General features: G+C 37.3%; 1 protein-coding gene across 3 annotated transcripts; it reads right to left on the bottom strand.

Annotated features, from left to right (window-relative positions):
• Window positions 1–952: 952 nt before the first annotated feature.
• KIN2 (Serine/threonine-protein kinase) lies at window positions 953–17,488 on the bottom strand. 3 transcript variants are annotated; one of them, XM_051216586.1, is made up of 10 exons: window positions 17,387–17,488; window positions 16,666–16,733; window positions 14,843–14,969; window positions 10,903–10,957; window positions 10,779–10,869; window positions 8,750–8,823; window positions 7,210–7,298; window positions 5,098–5,327; window positions 2,681–2,870; window positions 953–1,790 (listed from the first exon to the last, which is right to left on the bottom strand). In XM_051216586.1, the coding sequence occupies exons 5-10, from the start codon at window positions 10,814–10,816 to the stop codon at window positions 1,788–1,790; spliced, it is 624 nt and encodes a 207-aa protein (XP_051063908.1). In that variant the 5' UTR covers window positions 10,817–10,869; window positions 10,903–10,957; window positions 14,843–14,969; window positions 16,666–16,733; window positions 17,387–17,488; the 3' UTR covers window positions 953–1,787. The 3 variants fall into 3 exon arrangements, with proteins under 3 accessions (XP_051063908.1, XP_051063909.1, XP_051063910.1); XM_051216587.1 differs by lacking the exon at window positions 17,387–17,488 and having other exon boundaries at window positions 10,779–10,957; window positions 14,630–14,969; window positions 16,666–16,779; XM_051216588.1 differs by lacking the exons at window positions 953–1,790; window positions 16,666–16,733; window positions 17,387–17,488 and having other exon boundaries at window positions 2,519–2,870; window positions 10,779–16,446.
• Window positions 17,489–18,069: the final 581 nt, after the last annotated feature.

The following is an 18,069-nucleotide window of genomic DNA, read 5'->3' as shown; positions in this document are numbered from 1 at the left end:
ACTATGCTTTGTAGTGATGATGAGTTCCATCATGGATAAACAGTAATTGGAGAACTATTGATAAACAAACGACAACTGAGAGCTTGTTATGGTAGCTACTAGTAAATTCTGACTTCTTGGAATAGACCATATAACTCAATCATCCGTAAATATTCCTTAAACCCAGTCGTATGACACCAGTAATAACTGAGGTTGACATGATAAAAGATTATTCAGGTCAGATGATTTGAAGGAAGCACAATAAATGGTTAAATTTGAATCAACTGCACGAGAGTTCAACGATCAATGGAAAATTTTTATATAGAATATTATGAATTATTTGTGATATGTATAAAAGAACTGACATTTACAACTTTTGTTTGGAATTTCAAAGATCAATTCGAAATTACATACAATGGAGCTACTACAAGCTATTTGATAGAGTTTTGTTCTTTGAGCTAGATCGTTTGGTTGTGGAGCTTTCATCGTTCTTCTGAATGACATCATCAGCACAAACTTCAGTTAGAAGCTATTTTGTTCCAGTTGTAGATCATTCTTTAGAGAACACTTATAATCTAATATAAGGTGTAAAGTGTGAATTACGTATGGAACTGCTCCGTCTAATTTTATTCTTCATTTTCTTAATAAAATGTTATAAAGATTCAAAATGTTTCATATCGTTAGTTTTTCTATGAATTTTCTTTAGTTTATGAACTACATGTTCCTAAGCTTAGTACTACTAGAATGTCATGAAAATTTCATTTAAAACGTCAAACTATTTACAAGTAGTATAAAATATTTTTTTGAAAAAATTCAAGGATGCAAACACAACCTATTCATAAGAATGAAGTTGATTACATAAATAATTATATAAAGATCAAGTTAGACAAATAGAAATCTTTATAGCCAGAGATACAAACCAGTACCGGAAACCCATATTCTTTTCACTTAAAAGTTTGTCAAAATAATGCGTAAGTAAATATAGTACTATAGTAACAATATGAATCATGGAGCTAAATTATACCGACATGTCTATATTATTTTTTTAAGGGTTTTAAGACAGCGCTCGAGATGGATGTGAGACGTAATGATCGAAAGACAAGAACAGAATATTGTCATAAAAGATGGAATGAGAACTAGACAATCACAAACCACAAGTTTTGAAATGTTCAGGAATCAACCGATGGTTAGAGACCGTGAATGACATGGCTCAAAGTCGTTTGCAATGACGCTGGTACATCCATTCTTTGTGTTCTCCCAAATTCTAATCTTCTGTATTATTTATGTCCCCTTTCTCTTTTTCTTTCCAAATTTATTTCATTGGATTGTACTCCTTGAATAACATCTTCAAACCCTAATCTTTCCGATTACTGCTTATACTTTTACTATCTCTACCACTAAGGGATTTCAATAGATAACTGCATCTCTGTGCTAATGTAATGTAGTATGGCAACTTGAACTGATGTACGTACGTACGAAGTTCTACGTTGTTACTGACTGACTCACTCAGGAATCAATAATTGCATCAAAAGAACAGTCACCGAGAATTTACCTCTTTGAAGGAAGTCAACAACAATAAAGTTTTAAGAGGAGCTACAAGTCAGCGGAACGTGGTCAAATTAGGTGGGTAAATTATCGATTCAGTTATCGTTCAAAACAAACAACTTACTGGGTGGCTTACTCAGAGAAGACTAAATGATGGAAGCAGGAAGATATTATCTTACAAATGAAAAAATATGTATATTCGAACATCTTAGTAGAAGTACATGAAGAAGGAGTTGATTGTTTTCACTTTTATTTACTCCAATTTACTGGAATGATTTGCCATTTTCCACAAACAACACATCATTACCATTACAACAAAGAAAAAGAACAGCAAAATTATTTAATATCAATCAAACTACTCAAAATTAATAAGTAGTAGACATATTCATACAAAAAAGCGAAGCTAAGAGAAATGAATTCTGAAACGGAAAGGATTTAATTGGAATTGTGGCTTGCAACGAAACCACTGACAGTTATTCACACATAATTAGTGACCATCAGCTAGATATAATCCATACCTAATATTATTGACGTTCATAGTAAGATTTAATTCTAAACGCTCCCAAATGCCCTGGTATGGCCGAGAGTGGGGTGGGCCCACCCTCCCCCTCAAAATGTTCTCACACGGCCACGAGTATACAGCCTCTGATAGGGAATCCCCGCTCAGTGCTTTCTCGTGGCATTACTGTTGTTTACGAAATTGAAGGGACGAAGAGCGAATGTCCCGCGCTTTAACCGGATTCCAAACCAAATCAATGATGCACATGGGCTCCAGTATCCTTCGGGAACAAATGGCGTATGAACCAATTTTTGGTCACCGGCTTCCATGGGACTGCATCTCCTCATGATGCTCCACTGCCTTGTCGATCAGACCTTGAGGTCGAAGGCTCGGGGAGTGGCCCCCTAAGAATACCACCTGCTTCGGTCTGAGCACCCGGGCAGTATCACAGCCTTCACACAAATCGAATGATTTATGTAACGCTTATCTGTTTGGTGCCTCTTTGTACCAATGTTTATGTGTTTAAATAAAAAAACAAATAGAATAAATTCTAAACAAAGACGTTTTAGAAATCTAATCTTACTAATCTAGAAGGGGATAATACATGAATTCAGGAATACATTTAACTGAGTTAAGTTTTTCTTATAGCTAACTTACTTTTGATTTCTCATGGTGTTTGGACGAATCAAAATAATACTGGAATTCAGTTTTAGGTCTATGCGTTTTAACTGTTGACTTTAAATGTTTCGGTTTTAATTCAACATCTTTAAGAATTCTACATTGTCCTGTTTTAATAATATAAATCCAATTACTTTGATTACTATCAATACAGATGGTTACATTACGTCTGTAAATGAAGCAACAATTAAGTGAAGTACATAGATATACAATTAAACAACAATAAACTAAAGTAAAATATAGATAGGTGACTTATGAGACTTCACAGATGATCTGGTTATTCTATCGCACACGCAACAACAAATGCAGGAGAAGTCGACCAGTGTAGCAGCAGCCTCAGCAGCAGTAGGTCTCAATATACACAAAGGGAAAAGCAGGATTCTCCGATACAACACAGAATGCAACAATCAAATCACAATTGACGGAGAAGATTTGGAGGATGTAAAAACCTTTACATATTTGGGCAGCATCATTGATGAGCACGGTTACTTATGGTCTATAAGTTCGGCCGGACACTATTAGCAACAACCAACTGTGGGAAAGAACAAATCAGATCCAAATGGAGGAAGAAATCAGAAAGAAGCGCTGGAAATGGATAGGACACACATTGAGGAAAGCACCCAACTGTGTCATAAGGCAAGCCCTCACATGGAATCCTCAAGGCCAAAGGAAAAGTGGAATACCAAAGAACGCATGACTTCGAGAAATGGAGACAGACATGAGAAGAATGAACAAAAATTGGACAGAACTAGAAAGGAGGGCCAAGGACAGAGTAGAATGGAGAACTCTGGTCAGTGGCCTAAGCTTCATTGGGTAAGTAAGTAAGCTATGGTAACCAGATATTTACGAGATGAAATGTTTTCCATTCCACAAAAACTTTGAACCCAATTTAATCAATTTGTTCACAATTAAATCTCATTCTGTTGCCTAAAAAAGCGGTTATTACAATTCCATCAAACTGTTTTGTCGCCAAATGACTCATGGACCTTGTGCAGACTACTGTGATGATATTGTCTTTCGATGCAATATATGTTGGTGGAAGAAATCTACTAGAAGAGGAATTTTTTCCTCCCGATGCAGATTGAGACTAAGGAAAATTATGATAATTGTTGCGAACTGGATAGTCAAATGCACTAGTAACACTGGCTGTAACATTTACAGATGTTATTGAAGCTTCGGTTCTTCAGTGGTATAAGTATTATACAGATATATGCGCAGCAAAAATGACACGAGTTGTTTGAGGGAGTCAGGGGAATCGTTGAAACAGACGAAACAGTAGTCAGAAAACGTGAATTCAACAGAGGATGTAGTGTTAAAGAAGACTGGGCAAGTAGCACTCATGTAAAAATACCTCACAGGTCCTTCGAATATACGACACTTTCAACGGGTTAGAAACCGACAGGCTACAACGATAATGCCAGTTATACGGGAATATATGCAACCGGGTACTACAATATATACAGATAATTGGAGAGTGTACATATACCTACATAGACTAGGTTATGTGCATCGTGTCGTTATCCATAAGCGGCATTTTGTGGACCTAACAACTGGAATGTACACGAACAATATCTAAGCTATATGGTGGAGGGCGAAAGAGTTTTTACTACCTTATCATAACTCCAGAAGCCGACTATTATGGAGCTATACGGATGAGTTCCTCTATCATATACATTAAGATTTTAGAAACTTTAAACCTCTTTCTAACTTTGATAAATTTTTGATGAGACTATAATTTATGGACGACCTTTGAACGACTCTGAAGTGACCATGAGAGTGAACAACTACTAATTAGGACTAAATGAGGGTTATAAAGCAGTTAGAATGCCCATTTACAATTGATAGTTAGAGTTAAAAATTAGATTTAGGGTTTTCATCACGAACTGACATCAGCTATAATGCCAAAACTCTATTTAGCCAAATGAATGAGTTAATTCCGTGCCCAAATTCGTGACTCGTTATCTTATATCTGATTGATTCATCCATAAATTATAGCCTAGCCACCAACTGTTTTCTGATTGACGAGTATCTCTCAAGGTCATCCAAGCGTCGTCCAAAGGTCATCCATACATTATAGTGGTACCGTAAATTCAAATAAAATTCAAAAAAACAATCAAACTTTTTCAATAGTTGAAATCATGAGTCAATTGAAGCTAGATCACCATGGAAAACCTTGGAGCACTGGATAGCCGTTTCATCCTATTGTGGGACTTCTCAACAGTGTGCATCCACAATCTTGTCCCTCGCGAGATTCGAACCCATGACCTATCCATTTCACACATGAGCGCTTAATCATTAGATCACTGGTAGTCTAACTTCAATGGACTTATGGTTTCAACTATTGAACTTACTAAACATTTTCACAAAACCCCCCCTTCTGACAATAATCAACTTACCTAAAAAATGTAAATAATAAAATGGAACTATCCACACCATTTAAATGATTTACAATTTGGTTTGGTATCAATGGGATAGTACGTAAAAAGGTTATATGTTCCGCTTCATGATGTTGGGTATTTTGCATAAAGATTTTATTAAATTCATCATGTGACATAACTAATAGTTCGACGGATGTTTTACATATAATAGTTGCACTACGTTTACCACCATAAATTAAAGCTAATTCCTGTATATAAAATGAATAAGAAGAATAAGAATAACAACAGTAAGAGAAAAGAAAAAAGAAACTCAGTTTTGCAGAGTTATAGTTAGACCATTATGGAACATTTGGAAGCATTGGACAGCTAGTCTAAGGGGTTAGGGGTTTGCATGCAAGACTGATAAGTTTTGGGTTCGAATCTCGCAAGGGAACGGGATCATGGATGTGTACTGCTGAAAAGTCCTACAATAGGATGAAACAGCTGTCTAGTGTTCCAAGGTTTTCTATAGTGATCTAGCTTCCATTAACTTAAGATCTCAATTATGAAAATTACTATCATATCCATAACATCCCTTCTGATTTAATTTATAAGTTGTTTTTATTCTGAAATATTTTCAGTTGTGTTTTTAGTGAAAGACTATTCAATAGTACATAATGATGATATTGTAAAACAGATCAAACTTGATACTTTATGGCTTTGGTGTTGATGTAGTGAATGAGAACACAAGTGGAGACAATCTAACATCTGAGAACTTCACAGTAAATACTTTATTTTCAGAAGGGGTTTGTGGAGATTTTAGAAATTTTCACAGATTGAAATCATGAGTCAGTTGAAGCTAGACCACGGCCGTCCAGTGCTTCCAGGTTTTCCATGGTGGTTTAGCTTTAACTGACTCATGATTTTAATCTGTGAAAATACTTTATTTACAAAATGTTGATTGATTGTTTCAGACTTCATTGTTCCTGGATTTTCATAGCAATTACTTTGTGTTCCCGTTGTTTTTGCTCCTTGATCTTCATGACCTTCTTCTGCTAGACATTCTATTCCTGACAAGTGTTATATACTACTTATGTTAACATAAGTAGCACACACCACATAAGTACTTAAACTTTAGATTATCAGGTTGTAATCTAATACTTTAAACTTAATTAATTCTCAATACTAGCTCAGTGATCATAACCAATGGTTCTCTCATTCTCTACATGTATGAACTTTGTAGTGACCTACTTTTATCAAGAGAACGCGATTGGTTTAATGGAAACAATTATTTTATAACCAATTGTACCAGTGATTGTTTTACTATACTTGTTTGTTTAACTGTACTAAAGACATCCATTATTCTTCCATTCTTCCTTCCTTTGATTGTGACCTTGCGCAAATTCATTTACGCTCAGTAACCACACTTGTAACCTGGCACGATCTCGGTATTCTTTCGATACCATGAAGTCGTCAACAAATACATCTCAACTACAGCCATCAACTGCCTTCTGATATTTGGCCTATGGGGGATCTTATCGGTTAACTGGCAGGTAGTCTTCCTGTAGTGGTGATCATGGTCAAACGCGACTCGACGCCACATTACAACTTTATCATAGTTTCTGTACATATCTCTATTTGTCAATAATACTTCTCAGTTTAAGTTAACAAATGATGAACATCACCTAGAAATGTAAAAAGAAGTCGTCTAATTGGTGGCTTTTCAGACGATATAAAGATGATTAAACGTAAATTGACAATGCAGCTGAATTGTTCAACCATTAAGCATTTCAAAGAATGGTGTTGAACAAATGATAACATGGATAGGATAAATACAATACAACAAACGAGGAATATATTTCAGAGGATAAATATTGATATACTTTAAGTTGTATTCGCTAAGTTTAGTCGTATTATATACGTACATATGTAGAATAACTCCTCCTGGAGACAAAGGAGAAGAGGAAGACCGAAGAACACATTACGCCGGGAAATGGAGATAGACATGAGAAGGATAAACAAGAATTGGATAGAACTAGAAAAGAAGGCCCAAGAAAGAGTGGGTTGGAGAATGCTGGTCGGCGGTTTATGGTCCATGGGAAGTAACAGGCGTAAGTAAGTAAGTAAGTAAGTAATATGTAGAATACTTACTCCAAAACTTTGTCCAGCTTTTAAAAAAGCTACAGTCTCTTCATAAGGTTCTCCTGTTTGTTTATCTTTTCTTGATACACTCACAACCACTGAAAGTTAGAAACAGTAAACGAAAATATATGAAATATTAAATGATAAAGATTGAAGGAAAAGCTTTGTAGATGTCAACTGAAGAATTACTGTTATATATGGATAACACTAGAAAACTATTCCGTAAAGTGTACCCATCTAGATTGGGTAATGACTTTTCAAAATAAATAGCTTTGTAAGCATTCAGTATTGATGTTGACCTTGTTGGTTTCAATGAACATGACTAACTGGAGATATTTCGTCAGTCATCATCAACCTATTACGGTATAACTAAACTTGATATATTTTTCTTCCTCCAGATCATCAATCTAGAAGTCCCACCTTTCACTCTCTGTACTTAACTCCAAGTATAATATTCCTTTTGACCATTATCACCCTTTTTCTTTAGTTCTAGAGTAACATTTATAAGGTAACCAGATTATTGCTAGAAAGAATGCGGCACCATTCATGTTTCACGATCAAAATGATACTCTGAGAATAAAGGTTCGTCCCATCAGCAATAAGACTCTAATTACCGAGACGATTATACTCAAACGGTAACAGTTTGTCGTTAGTACTTCTAATCACTGGTCAGTATACTATATATAATAAGGAAAGAAATTTATAAGGTTATGTTGTAGTGAACAAGAACATAAGTGGGAACAATCGCATTTACCTTAACACAAACTTACAGAACGTCTTAGTCAAGTCTGAGAACCATACAGCAGAAAATACTTCATTTACAAAATGTCAATCAGACATCATTGTTCCTGCATTTCCATACTAACTGTTTTCTGTTCCCGTTTTTTTCTCCTCGATCTCGACATTCTATTCCTCACTAGCCTTATATAATACTACTTATGTCGACATAAGTAGCACACAACACAATATGATCTCTATACAGCATAATTTTTATGGTTACAATACGGAATTAACCTTGATCAATTCTATATATGATCTTAACATTTTTATATCCATTAGATAACCTTTATAGTAAATGCATTTGGCAATGTCAAGTCACTTAGACTAATGATCACATTACAATTGGATCAATAAGATTCAATTTAGCACTAAGATGGATCTGACACACATGATATTTGATCACCAACCAGTGATCAATCAATTGTGAACAATTTGATTCACAAACGTATGTCAAAGTTTGTATTTCAAAGGTTGTACCCATATTTGTGTTTTACACTATAAAGTTAACCTTATTTCAACAGAACTATTTATTCAGGTCATGTAGTTATTTAACAAATAAAAATCCTCTGAGTTGTTCATCATCTTTTCATGAAAACTAAGCAACTGATCTCCTGTAGGACTGGGATGTACTTGCTGACAAGTGCCAAGTAGCATGAAACCTAGGTTCAGGGGTAAAAGAATTAGTTATTACAACTGATAACTATTAATTAATTTGTCAATGATCCAGATCCTGGGTATGATGTTTGATCATATATTTCATAAAACTTACCAGAACCTGAAATGATGAAGTAGAAATTTAATGGTGGTTGGCCTTGTCGAATTATCATTCGTCTAGCTTCATATCTGGAAGAAAAGATTAATTCATGGATATTTGTTTTTGTAAATTGATGCTCAACCAAGTAAATACATTTTTAATAATTGAATTCATGAGTCAATTGAAGCTAGACCACCATGGAAAACCTGAATGGCCGTTTCGTCCTATTGTTGGACTCCGCAGCAGTGCTCATCTACGATCCCGTCACGCGCGCGAACGCTTAATCTTTAGACCACTGAACCGGCATCCAACGGTGTTTATATCTAACTTCAACCAATCCACGAAATTGCACCACCGTCCACCATTGTCTTAAGTGAGTTACTATCTCACAATAGACCCAGTTGAACTCCACTAGTCACTACTTCTTACTTATGTTGACGGATATGAGTAGTGTGAGGCCAGTGAAATATCACTGAGCCCTAGCCAAATCATCCGGCAGTTGGGTCACTGAATATTGAACAGATCTTCGATCCCCGTCTAGGTCAAGGACAACCAACGCGCACCAGTTAATCGTACGCCATGGACTGGCGCATGCGGTGGTAGTCATACTTTCGCTTGTACTTATTTTTACTAATATATTTCTGTCATAACGTTCTTTGTGTTCTGTGGCCTTCAAAGCAGCCATAGAACCTTGATATGTCGGAAGGGTAATCGAAGTTAGGTGCTAACCGCGAGGTGTGACTTCAACGTTAGCTTGTTCGTCACACCATTCCTGTCTAACTCGAGTAGTCTCCCAATCATTCGACATAGACCATCTACGTTAGTGATCTACAGTAGTGTGCAACATCCATCGAAAGTGGAATGCCTAGCAGCGGAATGTTGAGAAAATTGAATAGAAAAGAGCGGTAATAAAGAGTGACTAGTATGGAAATGAAGCAACAAGAAAGTCTGAAACAATTGATAGATATTTTGCAAATAAAATACTGAACGCACGATATTCAAATTTTACCAAATAACTCCGTAACTCCACCTTGAGGTCCCTCTGGTTGTATTCTCACCCAACACACTACGGCAGTCGTTAATAAAATACATAAAATAGTGTGACCAGATGATGACTGTCCGAGTCTCAATTGAGAACATAAATTTCTTCTGGGTTTAAGGGATATATTTTATCAGTATAGGGTTGTAGAGATTCTTGAGTTGAATAAAAAACTAAATACGGAAGCTAAATGAAGGATAATTTCACAGATTCCATCAACCATCAAAGATATATTGATGAAACCGGTAGAATTACAGCTTCACTGGTAACGTTATGACCTGTCTTATTTGTTATCACTGTATAACTAACACATTTACGTAATATCTTATACAAGGACTAAATCGACAGTGGTTACGGATATCAGTCACAAACTAGTAACCAACCGGAGTAAATACCTCAGACTTACGAGAGGTTGACTGAGACCTGGATAGCTCAATGGTTTAGTCCCTGATTATCATATTAAGTGACATGTGTTCGAACCCTAGGGAGGTCATCAATTTCCTAAAGATTATAGATAAATCAAACCTGTCAGTCTTAATCGATGAGAAAACTTCGACCGACCGGATCCTCCTGTTGACTGATTCCAGCCAACAACTATTCAATCAGTTGTATAATTAAAGGCAAACACTAAAGCTTGTTCAAATGTACTTGGTGTTGTTTTGCTTGTATCTTCCCATTATTATTTAGGACTGCAATTGATCAGTCTCTTATCGGCATATGTGCATACTGTGCGGATCGCCATGATATAGCCTTATGACACAAGGTTTTTACGTAAAGATGCATGGTAGCTAACAGTAGAGTTCAGGATGCGCGTTTCGTCCTATTTGGGACTAGTCAGCTGGATGTACCTGCATTCCAAAGTTGATTTTCACTCCGGGACTCGAACCCAGTACCCATCGCTTCAAACGCCGTCACGTTCTCCACTTACAGCTTGTTCATTTTAATTTTCCCCAATGATTAGTAACATGATAATTGTTATATTTAAGAAATTAATGATTAACTTACTTTTCATACCATGCTTTTTCTATAATTGCTTTTTGCATAGCAATTGGGAATTCACTGAATGCTTCTGTTGTTGCAATAACAGATACAGTGGCTGAATGAATCATTGATTCTGTACGATATTTACTTGGTAAAGTGAGTATTTTCACTGCATCATATGTGAGATATTTTTCACGATTGATCTATTGTTTAAAAGAAGTAAATGAAGTGATACAATAGAATGATACGATGTGACTTATAACGAAGAAAAAGGGGATCATCATGAATGGAATCCAGTGTTATGAACCTATGGAAACAATAAGGATCAGTTTTATGAGAGGTTGCAGTTGATCATAGAGAAGTGCTCATGAATGAAAGGACTTGGTCAACCTAATGAGAGAACTAAACGTCAAAGTCGGAATGGGACGATATGGACTAGGAGAAAGGAACGAGAATGGAGATAGGTTAGCAAATTTATGTGCCTTCGAAAAATTAGTTATAAGCAGCACAATATTTCTCCAAAAACAAACACAAAAAAACTATATGGATCTCACCAGATCCCACTACTGCGAACTAGATCGATCGTATTTACATCACTGAAAAATTCAGAAGGTCAGTGGAAGACTTGAGAACCAGGATAGGAACTAACATACCTTCAGATTATCACCTGTTTGTAGCCGAGATGAAACTAAAGCTAAAAAAGCATTGGATAGCTGGACAAACAGCATTACAAAGGTCCAATACAGACATCCTTCAACATAATGACAAACTTAGCGAATCCAAGATAGCTTTCACTAACAGGCTCCAAGTCTTACAAGATCTGTTTAAAGAAGAAGAAACTACTATGAAGAACAATTGGGAAGGTGATAAAGAAGCATTAACTACAACGTGTCAGGAGGTTCTGGACCGCAACAAGCATCATCATAATGAATGGATCTCTATCGAGATCCAAGTAAAGATTCAAGAAAGGAAGAACAAGAAGAAAGCAATTAATAAGCAATTAATTAACAAGAGCAGAGAAAATCAAGGTAAAAGATAAATACACAAAATCAAACAAGCAAATGAAGAAGAGCATCAAAGCCGACAGGCGGAAATACGTGGAAGAACTAGCAACGACGGCGAAAAAAGCCGCAAGAGAAGGAAATATGAAACAACTATATAACATAGCGAAGAAACTGGAAGGGAACTGTAGTAAACCAGATAGATCAGTTAAGAACAAAGAGGGCAAACCAATCACTGAGATTCAAGGACAGAACAAATGGGTGGAACAATTCGAGGAGCTCCTGAATAGACCAGCTCCATTAAATCCAACGAATGTCGAAGCAGCACACACAGGCCTTCCTATAAATGTTACCCCACCAACGACATGAAAATAAGCCAGCCGAAACACACAAGTCAGATATAGAAGTAACTGCAAATATGCTTCACATTCGATTCAGGAAGATTTGGGAGGAAGAACAAAAACCGACAGATTGGAATGAAGGGCACATCATCAACATGCTAAAAAAAAGTAGATCTAAACAAATGTAACGACTGCAGAGGAATCACACTACTGTCAGCACCAGGAAAAGTTTTCCGCACAGTGTTGTTGAACGAATGAGAGATACAGGAGACGTCCAGATTCCAGATCAACAGGCTGGATTCCGTAAGAATCGGTCGTGCACAGACCAAATCTTCCATCAATCAGTCGAATGGAACTCCTCACTATATATCAACTTCACTTATTATGAGAAAGCATTTGACAGTGTGGATAGGAGAATATTATGAAACTCACTTCGAAACTGTGGTGTACCTGAGGAAATCACTAACATCATACGAATCCATACGACGGACTATACTGTAAAGTGGCGCATGGAGGACAGCTGAAAGAGGCATTCCAAGTGAAGACTGGAGTCGGACAAGGCTGATTACCCTCCCACTTGCTCTTTCTCCTGATGGTTGATTGGATTATAAAGACCTCGACATCTGGAAGGAAGCACGGAATACAACGGACGGGTTGGATGTAACTAGATGATTTAGACTTTGCAGATTACCTAGCTGTTCTATCCCATACACACGAACAAATGTAGGCCAAGACAATGTGGCAGCAGTCTCTGCAACAGTAGGTTTCAATGTATACAAGGGCAAAACAAAGACCCTCAAATGCAATACAGAGAACACCAGCTTGGTCACACTTGTTAGAGGAGCTCTGGAAGAGGTGGAAACTTTCATTAATCTGGGTAGCGTCATCGATGAACAAGGAGGATCTGATGCAGACGTAAAGGCGAGGATCGGTAAAGCAAGGGCTACATTCCTACATTTGAAGAATATATGGAACTCAAAACAACTCTCAAGCAATATCAAAGTCAGAATCTTCAATACGAACGTCAAGACATTTCCACTGTACGGAGCTAAAACTTGGAGAACTACTACAAACATTATCAGAAATGTGAAAGTATTTATAAACAATTGACTATGAAAGATACTCAGTGTCCACTGACGGGATACCATCAACAACAGCCTACTATAGTACTGAACAAACCAACTTTCAGTTGATGAGGAAATTGGGAAAAGACATTGGAAGTGGATAGGACATACATTACGAAAATAAACAAACTGCATCACGAGGCAAGCTCTAACCTGGGATCCTGAAAGGAAACCTTAAAGAAGAAGACCAAGGAACACACTACGGCAAGAATCAGAAACAGACATGGAAAGAATGAATAGCAACTGGAAACAACTGAAAACGATCGCCAAGAACAGTGTCGGATAAAAAATGCTAGTGGGTGGCCTATGCTACTTTAGGGATAACAGACTGAAATAATTAATTGTTGTATTTTTGTTAGATAATAAATCTTCACTGACACAGACGAAATGTTGTCGTTTTGATATATTTTTAAGTCTTTGCACAATGGATATCAGTAGTCATTAGTGTGCATTATTGTTATTCCATACAATTTTCACTAATCGATTTGATTATCTCGATAAAGTCGAAAGTAGACCTTATACTAAGTAAGTGTAGTCTTATATTAATCCATAAACTGTGAACATCATTATTCTATTTTAGATAAAATAAATCCATATTCAGTTTATACTTTCTTTCTTCTCATTATAGGGGTAATCCAGTATTTACTAAGCCTTCATTGTTTATTGAATCGAAATGAAAAAACATTGTCAAAATAATTACAGAGACTTTTGTTTTTTTGCTTTACGCCGATGGAGCATAGGCAACCGACTAGCATTCTACAACCCACTCTGTCCTGGGCCTTCTTTTCCAGTTCTGTCCAACTTTTGTTCATTCTTCTCATGTCTGTCTCCATTTTTCGAAGTAATGTGTTCTTTACTCTTCCTCTCCCCATTTGGCTCTGGGGATTCCATATGAGGGCTTGCCTTGTCACACAGTTGAGTGCTTTCCTCGTTGTGTGTCCTATCCACTTCCCGAACTCCTTCCTAATTTCTTCTTCCGCTGGAATATGGTTTGTTCTCTTTCACAATAGGTTGTTGCTGATAATGTTTATCCAACGGATCCGAAGTATCTTGTGTAAATAACTGTTAATCAACACTTGTATGTTCTGGATGATGGCTTTTGTAATTCTCCAAGTTTCCACCCCATACAGTGGAACTGTCTTGACATTTGTATTAAAAATTCTGACCTTGGTGTTGGTTAACAATTGTTTCACGTTCCAGATGTGCTTCAGTTGTAAATAAACTTCTCTTGCCATGCTGATCCGCGTATTCACATCTGCATCAGATCCACCGTGTTCATCAACGATGCTGATCAGATATGTAGAGGATTCCACATCCTCCAGCTCTTCTCCGTCAATTGTGATTGGACTGTTGCATGCTGTGTTGTGTCGGAGAATCTTGCTTTTCCCTTTGTGTATGTTGAGACTTACCGCTGCTGAGGCTGCTAATACACTGTTCGTCTTCTCCTGAAATTGTTGTTGCGTTTGCGATAGAATAACCAGATCATCTGTGAAGTCTAGGTCATGCAGCTGCATCCTAGCTGTCCAATATATCCCAGGCTTCCTCTCAGATGTTGACGCCTTCATGATCCAGTCGATCACCAGGAGAAAGAGGAAAGGTGAACACAACAACATTTAACTTACTTTGTATGCATATTTATCAAATCCTAAATGATCAATATTTAATTTCACTTCAATATTCTTTTGAAGTTCAACAAACGTTTGAGCACTTTTACTACGTAATTTAGCATCTTTCAATTCTTGTATTGGTCTGTAAACAAAGAAAAGTAGAAAAGAAAAGAAAAGTGTACAAAGAACAATCTTTTTTTTCTATAAAGATGTTTCATATTGAGGCATTGATTACTGAAGTAAGTGTAATTGCATCTTGATCAGTCAGTAACAACGTAGAACTTTGTACGTACGTAGATCAGTTCAAGTTGCAATACCACATTAGCACAGAGATACGATTGTCGATTCAAATCCCATAGTGCTAGAGGTAGTAAAAGTATAAACAGTAATTGGAAGTGGTTAGGTCGTGAAGCTTTCATCGTTCTTCTGAACGAAATCATCAGCACAAACGTCAGGTAGAAGTGAAGTGTTTGAATTTCTCCACATGCGGAGTTTGTGCTGATGATCTTGTTCAGAAGAATGATGAAAGCTCTACGACTAAACTATCCAGCTCAGAGAACAAAACTCCACCAGAGTCATCCACCTGAGCTACAAATCTTCTCCACCATCTCAGTAATCGGAAAGATTGGGGTTTGAAGATGTTATTCGAGTAGTATAATCCAGAGACATGAAGAGTTCAGATTATTAGAATTGATATCATGAATGAATCAATGTTAGACCACCATTGAAAACCTGGAAGCACTGGACATCTGTTTCGTTCTAGTATGGGACTCCTCATCAGTGCTCATTCACGATCCTATACGCAGGATTCGAACCCAGGTGGTCTAGAAGTTAAGCTGTCATACTCGAGACTGAAGGTCTCGAGTTAGAGCCCCGCGTGCGGGATCGTGATGATGAGTCTCATATTAGAACCAAACAGTGGTCCAGTGCTCCCAGGTTTTCAATGCTGGTTCAACATTGATCCATTCATGAAACCAATCGAAACCCAACAATCTCCACAACCCTATACTGACATATTGATAGTGACAAGGCAGGTCTACTACTAGTAGTAGTGATAAGAATAATAAAATAACGAATTTTCTAATCATTAGTTCAACATAAGAAATAGGTTAAATGTCGTTAAACGGACTTTAAAATAATAATCACAAAACATTATTAAAGTTATATAATATGAAGTGTGTAAGTTATTAGCTGCGGAAGAATATAAACGGAAAGATGTGAAAAATGACAAACCATAATAGGATGTGCCCCCAAATGCCCTGGTACGGCCGAGAGTGGGGAGAGTCTGCTCTCCCTCTCGAAATGCTCTCACACGGCCGCGCGTATACAGCCTCTGCCAGGGAAGTCCTACTCACTGCCTTCTCGTGGCATTACTGTTGTTTACGAAAATGAGAGGACGAAAAGCGAATGTCCGGCTCTTTAACCGGATCCCAAACCAAGTCAGTGGTGCACATGGGCTCCAGTATCCTGAGGGAACAAATGGTGTATGAACCAATCGTTGGTCACCGGCTACCATGGGACTGCATCTCCTTACGTTGCTCCACTATCTTGTGAATTAGACCTCTTGGTCAAAGACTCCGGGTGTGGCCCCCTAAGTAAACCACTTGCTTCGGTCTGGGCGCCCGGGCAGTATCACAGCCCACACAAGTCAAGTGACCTGTGCGGCGCATATGTATTTTGCCCCTATTTTTACCAATATATATGTGTTCAAATCAATAAATAAATAATAATTAAAGCCTATGACCTTTAATCATTATAGTCAATATGTTCATATTTCAATCATAGATTTGTTCATTTTTATATAAGAAAATATCATATCATCCTCCTGGTAAACCTACCTGATAAGATTCAATGTTGCACGTAGTAGTAGACCAGCGATAATAATCCGTTTAAATAGATTTATTGGCTTAAAACAAATTCAAATAAATCCTTCATTAGTTATATGAAACTGCTTTACATAAGAGTTAAAAGAGAATCCTTCAAATCAGAAATGTAAACAGTTAAATTGGAACAATAAGACTATGAAATAGATTAATGAATTACATAAATAGTTGATTGTAGTTGAAACTAGTGTTTTTTTAACGAGCTAGTTTTCTACGGGATGGGGTCGCTAACCCCATACCCAGTCATCCTCCTTTATCCGGGCTTGGGACTGACAGTAGCCCAAGAGGGGCTCCAGGAGGAGTTGAGTTGAAATTAGTCATTGTATCTTGTGAATATGCATCGAACATTTAAGCACTTCTCTAGTTTTTTGCCACTGATTAAACTCTATCCATCTGATCACTTGTCTTCTTAATTACTTCCTTACACCTGTTACCCCCAATGGAGCTATAGGCGATCGATCAGCTCCAATATGCTCCATACTATATTTCAGTATTATGTACTCTAAACCAAACAGCAGGAAATTCAGGATTTAGAGTTTATGGTGGCTGTCACTCATCAGCTAGGAATATCTAAAACCGTAAGAGGTAACCAAGAAATACATCAATAGTCACAGGTTGAATCGATCAAAACCTTAGTTAATTTGACCACAAATGAAATTGTAAAGATTCAAATTACAGTTCAGAATTAAGAACATTTTCATTTTCCAAATATTCTGATATACTATTTGATATCCATTTCTGACCATGTTATGTGATATGATACACAGGGAGTTCAAATAGTACTCAGTTGGTTGGCAATCAATGTCCTTAAGCATGAAATGTCTCACGTACCTTCTAAATGCAAAGTACTTTTACAGGACTGACTGGAGTCTTTGTATGCTATTGACAACTAGTGGCAACACCATGTAAGCAATGTTGAAGTAAGGCAATGTGTGTCCTGTCAGAGTGACTACAAGTCGATTAGCGTAGCCACATTGACTGGTTTGATCCTGTTTTACGAATGTTATTTTAGTGACTTTTTTTTTTTTTCCCGATCGAAGCTGCTACCTTGACGCGGTGATCGGGCTTGCCTATCGTGATGACCCAACCGAGCTATATTGGCTGGAACATATGTTCCTGCAGGTTCTACCATGCCAGGCAGGTCGATTGGCGAACGGTAAGACTAAAAGCAGCAACTCAAGGTCTGAGGGCGAAGTCGTACTGCTGACTGTAGAGAGGTGTGACAGCAGTAAGGTGTTTCCCTCGGACAACCAGCATGACAGCGATGCTGCCTTCCCACAAGGAGGGGTGGGGTTAGAAAAGGTCGACTCTAAAAATGCACACCTCACCTTACCTCACGGATTTCCGTCTCCGGCGGTA

Source organism: Schistosoma haematobium, assembly GCF_000699445.3.
Source record: "Schistosoma haematobium chromosome Unknown HiC_scaffold_549, whole genome shotgun sequence".
Taxonomy (NCBI): domain Eukaryota; kingdom Metazoa; phylum Platyhelminthes; class Trematoda; order Strigeidida; family Schistosomatidae; genus Schistosoma; species Schistosoma haematobium.
Note: the sequence above shows the minus strand (reverse complement) of the source record. Positions and strands in the feature narration are given on the sequence as shown.

What these genes read in the sequence shown, in the direction of transcription:
- KIN2 (XM_051216587.1), bottom strand. Translation starts at nt 14,833, where the DNA reads ATGTTGTTGTGTTCACCTTTCCTCTTTCTCCTGGTGATCGACTGGATC. An exon ending in GAAAAAGCATGGTATGAAAA is followed by an intron (nt 8,824 to 10,778) that starts GTAAGTTAATCA and finishes CTTTTCTTCCAG; the next exon opens with ATATGAAGCTAGACGAATGA. An exon ending in TTATTATTTACATTTTTTAG is followed by an intron (nt 2,871 to 5,097) that starts GTAAGTTGATTA and finishes CTTCATTTACAG; the next exon opens with ACGTAATGTAACCATCTGTA.